Genomic DNA, 8,713 nt, shown 5'->3' on the forward strand with positions numbered 1-8,713 from the left:
TTGTCACAAAAGTTATATTTTAAATAAATGCTGTTCTTTTTTTTATTTTATTTTTTACTTTTTATTAATCAAAGAATCCTGAAAAAAGTATCACAGGTTATAAAATATATTAAGCACCACAACTGTTTCCAACATTGATAATAAATCAGCATATTAGAATGATTTCTGAAGAATGTGACACTGAAGACTGGAGTAATGAGGCTGAAAATTCAGCTTTGCATCACAAAAATAAAACATATTTTAAAGTATATTAAAATTTTGATCAAATAATTGCAGGCTTGATGACCATAAGTGACTGCTTGCCAAAACATAAAATAGTAATTTATCCAAACTTTTCAGCTGAAGATGTTTTTTGAGAACCTTTATTTTTAATATTTCTGTCATAGTATGAACACACCACCATTCTCATACGTTGCGCAACTTAATCTTATAAAGATATCTGTAAATTATAGCCTATAATAGAGCCAGTATTCTGAATTTTGACAGCCAGAGTGGAATTACAATATTTCCACAGATGAAAAAACAGCTGTTAAACAGGTCACATGCCCATCATGTGCCGGTCAGTTAAGGTTATTAACCTCTTGAATATAAGAACAGTAAGTCAGGTTTTACATAGTCTATATTGAAAAACACATGAATTAATTAATAACCTGATGAACAGTGTAAAACATGGAACAAGACAATCCAGAATTATGTTTTAATTATTATTACATTTTAAGTATGGCAGTCCCATTGGCTGTGTGTGTTTCTGTGTTCTAACTCTGTTTCTTTTTGTGTCTTTCAATGCCTGCCTCTTTCTCTCATTCTCTGGCCTATCTGTCTTTCTCTTTGTTTCTCTCTCTCTCTCTCTCTCTATCCTGTCTGTCTCTTTTGCCCTCTCTCAGAGACCAATCATTGTGACCTCATTCTTTGCACAATGACATCAGTGTTCAAAATGACCAATTAGTAGAAAGCATGAGAATTCTAACGAGTCTGTTGGGAAAATTGTATGTGTGTGCCTGTGTGATGGCCATGTAGGTAAAGAAATAGCACATTATTAATGAATGCCCTCCAACAGCTGGTACCTGAATGTAAATCTCCGAGCATTTGGTGTCTTGCACGTTTGATTTGTTATGAGATACAGTCAACACTAAAGTGAAGCAGTCAAAGACCGTAAATGGAAAATGTATGTGTGTGTGTGTGTGTGTTCCAGCTGATTTAATCTTGGCTTTCCTTGATACCATCTACTGTTTCAGCCTGTAGACCCAACATATCATCAGTCATACCTGTCAGCAACTAAATCCCTCCCGCTCTCTCTCTCTTTCACTCTCTCTATCCGTCTCTCACTTATTTCTCTTCTTCCCACATAACACACACACACACACACACACACACGACTTCTTAGTCCCCAGTGTGTTGTTATGTGATTCTCCTGCACAATAAATGTTCTCTATACATGTTCCTTTGTGTGTTCTCTCTGACTTCTTATTTGTTTCTTTTGAACAGGAGTAATGTTAGCATGGCTAACAGTCCTTATCGTATGAGTATCGTATGGTATGAGTTTTTGGATATGCACTTTCCTCCCCGGATATCACTGGATTTTGACAAAGGCTTACTCTGAAAGAAAGGGAATTTAGTTAATCTAAACCAACTCAAAAGGGAAATAAAAAAGCTTCTATTTATTGGAAGCTGAGTTGAAGCTCAAAATACTTTTGCTATTTAAAAACACATAAATATGACAAATAAACAACAGTTTACAAAAAGGTTTGATTGCTTAAAATTATTTAATTATTTAACATTCTGTAGTATTTATTGTTATGTATTCCTGTATTATTCTAGGTTAATGTTGCTTTATAAATATATAGTAAAATCCTGTTTGTTTGTAAAACATTAAGTAATGTTAATTTATACATCTATTAAATGTTAAAAAGAACCAGCAGTCATATGTAGAATTAACCAGCAGCCTATATGTAGAATTAACCAAGATTAATAAATATTGGTTCATAATTATTTTGTTAGCTATTACCTTAATTAATGTTAAACCTTTTTTTAAAGTGTCAATATTTCTTTCATAACAACATTATTCCATTATGCCAACGGTTTCTCTCATTTGTTTTATGCTGTAAGTAATCTGGTTGTGATTAATGGTGATACTGCATGCATGTAGACCATTCATCTTACTTTTACGAGATCTATCTGCTAAATTTTCATCTGTTTGTCGGCTCCAGATGTGCTAAATTGCCAGGATGAGTGACAATCTGTTCATCTTTAGTGTAGTTAAATGTTCCTGGCAATTACATTTAGTATTTTGTAGACTGAGAAACACCAACTAATTGATACAAAAACATTGTGACATAATTTACCAGTGTAAACACAGTTATGCATAACTAGACTTACCCAGACATTTCATGGTTCGCCTCTCTTATATAAGTGTATTGGCTGCTTTTGGTGAAATGCTTAAGTCATCCATAAAATTTCAATCAAGCAAGTGTTTCTTTCTCTGATTTTTATTTGTCTGAGCCGCTTTAAAATGTCAGTTGGCATTAGAGCTTTTGTCTCAGCTGTTTTTTAATTAGATCCTTTTCCTCACTCAGTCCCAATCATTTTCAACACAGTAGCAGAGGATTTCATTCGAGCATTTGGCAGGTGCCAGCAGTTGAGCTTGTACCTTTCAACACCTTGATGTTATCACTACTGAGGGAAAATGCCATAGACAGTTGACTGCACAGCCCAAGCAAACACATACTTCTACAGGGATTTGATTTAGAGGTCTGGTCTAGGCAATGTATAGTGCATGTAGGATTGACAATGGAAAGTCTGGCTGTCAAGAACAAAATGTAATATTAACAGTGGAGACTTAAGTGTTTGAGATTTAGAGGATAAAAGAATTAGAGACTTGAAGGCAGACGTACCTCTAAAATGATGTGTGTGTCTCACAATCCTTCAGAAATCCTTCATTCTAACATGCTTAATATTTATATTCATATTTACTTTTTTTGTGAAAACTGTGATACATTTTTGTTCAGGATTCTTTGATTAACAGAAAGCTCGAAAGAAAAGCCTTTATTTAAAATAGGAATCTTTTGTAACAATAAAAATGACTTTACTGTCACTCTTGATCAATTCGTTTTTTTTTTACAGAATAAACGTATTAATTTCTTAAATAAAAAATCTTACTGACCCTAAACTTTTGAATGGTAGCGTATACTACAAAAGGATGAAATAAGTAAATTAGGCTAACATAATACAAATAAATTAATTTAATTAAAATTAAACTTTAAATTGATATTAAAATATAAAACAATACAAAAAAATCAAAAGCCTTATAAAATATTCTAATGTAGCCTATTTGTACCATTTAACATTCATGAACCATTTAACACTATCATGAACTTTAAGAAACATTTTAACCATTATCAGTCAGCAAGAATTACGTCTTACTCATCTTCATGGATAGTTTGCATCTCCATTATCAAATGTCTCTCACGGTTTTTATACAGTCTACTGGAACTAAGAGCAGTACAGCGTTGTGTAACTTTAATCAAGCTAGCAGAGTAACCTCAAATAGCCCGCACTATCCTTTTTCCTTACAGTCTTTTAATCATATTTTCCATGAAATAGTTATTTTTAGGCCTACCATTATAGTTAAGTGTTCACAAATTCATAAAATGTGGCCTAAACCTGAACAAGATACAAAAAGGAGTTATCTGTACATATATAGTAATATTAATGTGTGTATATTGCATTGAATATTGTGAGAGGTGCAGCTATAAGGAGGCGGCGAATGTCGACGACAGTATATTCATGTACAGTTTTAACAGTGGGGGTTACTCAGACCATCACCTTCAGGCAAAGCGTAGGGGTCATAGTTCAGTTTCGTAGAAAGGTTAACAGTCACCCACTCCTCCCACATTGACTGCACTTTTCTCTGGCCGTCATGCTAGGCCTCGACCCCATAACCGCCATCAGCCACATCTTAGGAATCTGCCGAGAGAGGAGACTACAGGTCAAAGTTCAAGACCCCACATGGGTGGAGTCACACCATTGCTCACTTTCTCTCTCTTTTATGTCTTTTTTATATATATTGCATTTCTGCATGATTGCAGAGGCCTGAAGTTCAAAGCTACAGATACCAGTGTCAGATAAAGCCACCACATATAGCATGTGCGTAAATAGTAGCATGCTAAAACACATGTGCAAACACACCCCTCCTCTGTCATTAAGGGCCATTTTCTAAGCTTCCTGATCCTTCATCAGTGCCTTCCGCTTCATTCCTGATTGGCAGAAACATGCTGACCTCGGCAGACATCTGATTGGATGACCTTAAGGTATTGCGGTAGCAGTCTACACCCCTTATCTGAGTGTCTAGGGTGGATGTTTGTTCAGGTCTTTGATCGGCTAGAGCTGACAGGATGGGAAAAAATACAAAGGGCCTGATTAGCTGAAGTCTGTATAAACTGTAAGCATACACATTTTGGCCTACATCCTCTAACCAGCTAAATAAAACATCAGTTTTTTTTATTTTAATAGCTGATGAATGGCATATTGAGGTGAAAAACAAAGCCACTGGACGCCTTGAAACATTTGTATCCATTTGAGAGTTCTGAATGAGTAAAGCTTATTTCCATGTGTATATTATATATATATATATAGAGAGAGAGAGAGAGAGAGAGAGAGAGAGAGAGAGGTATATAGGTACATTTAAGTATAATTATATAGTATAAGTATATTTAAATTTTTAATAAAATATATCTCGTAATCTCAACACAATCCTGTTTTGTGTTATCACTTATGTTATAATGTCGCACTGCCCCCTGCTGGATAAAATATGTAGTGACCTTCACAGAAAAGATGATGTTCCATATCGATATTAATTAAGCATATTAGAATATTTAGTTTAAAATAAATTCATTCGAACCACTTCATAATGTTTGTATATATAAACTCCATCTAGAATATTGACATTTACGGTTCCAAGATATTACCACCTAATTTACGTTTTTATGACGTATTTATTTATTTAAGTTACATTACATTCTATGTGAGCATTCTGCTAATAGACATCATACAAAAATATGTACTATGCACATCTACAACTAATTACAGTCAATTATCATTAATGTGCTTTTTATGTAGTTAGACATATTTGAAGCAAGGAATCTCAGAAATGCCCTATTTAATCATGCTATTTTTAAACAGCACTAATGGAATGCCTTTTTTAATATTTGCATCTTTTATATTTATATTTACATATATGTATATCTTTCAGCTATATGACGATAATTAACATAACTAATAAACTACACATTATTAGATGACTTTTCCCAAACAGTACTGATTGCAGAATGAATATGCCACACCTCGCTGCCATTGAACTGCATGACAGTGATGGCAATTAGTAAATATTCTTTGATGGAATAAAATACCAGACCATTGATAAAATACCAGTGTGACTTCAACACCTAATCCAGACATTTCCAGCATGTCAATTTCTTATTCATGCTCACGTTTCATGCATCTTTTACGTGGAAAAACATCCAGCCATTTTTACTTACACCAGCCTTAATGTGGTGGTAATTGAGGTCTTGGTGAGCTGCACAATGAATTGATTCAAACTATTGTGACATGGAATGCTTCTCCGGTTAATTTGGAGCGAGTCCAAAGGTTTTGTTTAGCATTTGAATGCATATTATTGACTGGTCATATAGGACGGAATGGGTGCACATTTCCTGGAGATTATTGTACACTCTCATTGGTCGGCCTTTCCCTGCTTCTTCTCTGTTTATAAGACTACAATGAGGGGGGAAAAAATCAATTTGTTAGCTATCTAATAATTTCTCAGTAATGCATCAATATTTCAAAACCAGCCACCACATTAAGGGTTTAGTTATCAAATCATAGTAATTCGGAAAATAATTTTCATCTTCTGGCACATGTTAAGAAACCTAAGGCACCTTTGGTAGGACTTCTGCTCCTCTTTCAGTTGGACCTGTCGCTCTGTTGCTATGAAACACTCAAGAAGGTTATTAGTGAATGAATGAAGGTGGGTGCTGTGTGTTAATATATTAAGTATGCAATGCATTGAGTTCATTATAAGGAATGTCTTTGTGAGTTGTTTATTTGCACATGGTCAAATGTATAAAAACCCTGCATTGTGCTTGGACTTTAGTGAATGATTGTAAGATGTCCTACTTCACTCTTCTCTTTTTAGCCTTCGGCATCCTGAGCAGCTTCATGCTGAGGGAGGTTACGGCTCTCAGATTGCCACTTCCTGATGACAGTGATCCCGATAGATTTACATGGGGACAGTTTCCTGAGGTAAGTGCTTTATACTCTTTCTTTTTCTTTACTTCCTTTACTATTTTGGGTTGGAATATACAGTACGTGCGGAATTGTGGATTTAGAGTAAATGCACTGTCATAGTTTGCCTAAAACATATCATGTAATTAAAAAAAGAATATAATTTATAATATATAATTTTTAATTCTTATTAAAATGATGATGATGATGATGATGATTGTTGTTGTCTTTATCTTTGATCTAAGTCTTCATATCTATTCAGTCTATATAACTACTGAATAAACTTGATTAAGTTAGGTTGCATCATGTCATTATGAAATAATATAATTTTTAATAATTCATTTTTTTTTTTATTAAAATGATGATCATGATTATTATTATTGTTGTCTTTATCTTTGATCTAAGTCTTCATATCTAATAGTATTGAATAAACTTAATTACATTAGGTTACACCATGTCATTACAAAATAATATAATTTCTAATATTTCATTTTTTAATTAAAATGATGATGATGACGATTATTATTATTTTCTTTATCTTTGATCTAAGTCTTCATGTATAATATTATTGAAGAATCTTTTTTGCATTCATTTGCACCGTCATTATAAAGTTTTATAATACATCATTTTTATTTCGATTCTTTTGATTATTATTGTCTTTATCTTTTATCTAAGTCTTCATATCTGATATTATTGAATAAAATTAGGTTGCACCATGTTATTAAAAATAATAAAATAGTTATAGATTTTATATTAATTTTACATTTTTATTTTGATTACATTTTGATAATTATTATTGCTGTTATTGTTGTCTTTTATCTATATCTTCATACTGTGTCTAATATTACTGAATAAACATGATTACATTTTGCACCAAAAAAAAAAAAAAAATATTTTAAGGGTCAGAGCAAGCAGAAATATTTCTTTATAAGAAGATTCTTTATAAAAGTTATAAGAAATGTGAAGAATTGTAGGACCAGCTAATGTTAGCACCCTCTATACTTCTGCTTTGAATTTTAAAGTGGATTTTATAAATGCAAATTAAATATAATAATAATAATAAAAACAATAATTAATATAATAATAATTGGAAATTTGTGAATGAAAAATTGTGAATGCAACTTCTTAGTTTGGAAGTGACATCAGTGACTTGTATCAGTACATTATTAGTCCACTGATTATCAAATCTGCTGATTTTCACCCTTTCTTCTTCTTCTTCATTTTTGTTGTCAAAGAACAATCAAGAGATTCCCCGGAGTCTGGAGATAGAAGACTTCACTCTTAATGTAGCCCCAACTAGCAGCCGTGTCAGCTCTCCCACCATCCTGCGACTTCACCCCATAATAAAAAAACCAACACACCTGCATGCCAACCTCCCCCTTCGCTTCGGGCGGGATGCACAGACGAGCGCAAGGGACCGTGCTTCTAAGTCCACTATCAACCTTCCTCAGCGCTTCGGCCGCTCCTGCACTAAGTGTGAGCGCTCAGGGCCTGGACCCTCAGCCACCCTCCCACAAAGGTTTGGGAGGGGGAACATGTTCACTTTAGACCCTTTCCGTGCATTGACTCTCTACACACGCACACCTGAATCACCATTTCCAAAAGAAAGGTGAACTTTAATATTTCTGGTATCAACTGAAACTGTCATGGGTATTGTTTTATAATCATGTTTGTCTTTGTGTGTGTGTGTGTGTGTGTGTGTGTATACATGTTAATTATAATGTGTATGATTAATATATAAATTACATTATTTTTTTAGATATAATTTGTATATATAAGTATATAAGTATTAATTTAATGGAATTTCTAACAAATTGCTTTATTTGATTTCTCTCGCAGGACTCAAGTCCACGACTACATGTTTGAAACAGTAGAAGACTCAGAAGAAACTGTAAAGAGAACAGACTACACAGCTTTAGACTAATGAAGCCCACAAAACAACAGCTGTTTATGAGAGATGTTTTGTTCACCAGTTTTATGAATTTCCTATTCTCTTCATGAGAAATTATGAACTGATTAAATTATGAATAACACTATACTGGTGAGAGTGTGTTCTTATTATTGGTATGTGTGTGTGTGTGTGTGTGTGTGTGTGTGTGTGTGTGTGAAAAACATTGTATTAATCTAAGGAACCTTTTCCACTACAAAGAACCTTTTATGCAAGGGAAAGATTCCACTGATGTTAAAAGTTCTTCATGGAATCATTGATGCTAATAAAGAACCTTTATTTTTAAGAGTGTTGGAACAATCCAACACCCATAATTGCATCAATGTTCCTTTCGTTTATGCATTAAAAAAGCAACTCATCTTTCACCTGCAAATGTACAATGCTTAATGAGGTTGAGGTGTTATAAATATGCTGTTTAATAAACTGGAATGTTTCAAGTTGATCCTCAAGATGGCCTGCTACAGGTTGCTGAGGAACAATGCGACA

General features: G+C 33.6%; 1 protein-coding gene across 1 annotated transcript; it reads left to right on the forward strand.

Moving 5' to 3' along the window:
• Nucleotides 1–6,162: 6,162 nt before the first annotated feature.
• Nucleotides 6,163–8,203, forward strand: npvf (neuropeptide VF precursor). The gene is made up of 3 exons (XM_016515073.1): nt 6,163–6,297; nt 7,515–7,888; nt 8,119–8,203. Exons 1-3 carry the CDS (start codon nt 6,163–6,165, stop codon nt 8,201–8,203), a joined length of 594 nt encoding a protein of 197 aa, XP_016370559.1.
• Nucleotides 8,204–8,713: the final 510 nt, after the last annotated feature.

Source organism: Sinocyclocheilus rhinocerous, unplaced genomic scaffold (assembly GCF_001515625.1).
Source record: "Sinocyclocheilus rhinocerous isolate Xijiao unplaced genomic scaffold, SAMN03320098_v1.1 scaffold897, whole genome shotgun sequence".
Classification (NCBI taxonomy): Eukaryota; Metazoa; Chordata; class Actinopteri; order Cypriniformes; family Cyprinidae; genus Sinocyclocheilus; species Sinocyclocheilus rhinocerous.

Excerpts from the sequence above, each read along its gene's own strand:
- npvf (XM_016515073.1), top strand. The coding sequence starts at position 6,163 with ATGTCCTACTTCACTCTTCTCTTTTTAGCCTTCGGCATCCTGAGCAGC. Across the intron at positions 6,298-7,514 it reads CATGGGGACAGTTTCCTGAG|AACAATCAAGAGATTCCCCG; the intron begins GTAAGTGCTTTA and ends TTGTTGTCAAAG. Across the intron at positions 7,889-8,118 it reads TCACCATTTCCAAAAGAAAG|GACTCAAGTCCACGACTACA; the intron begins GTGAACTTTAAT and ends TTTCTCTCGCAG.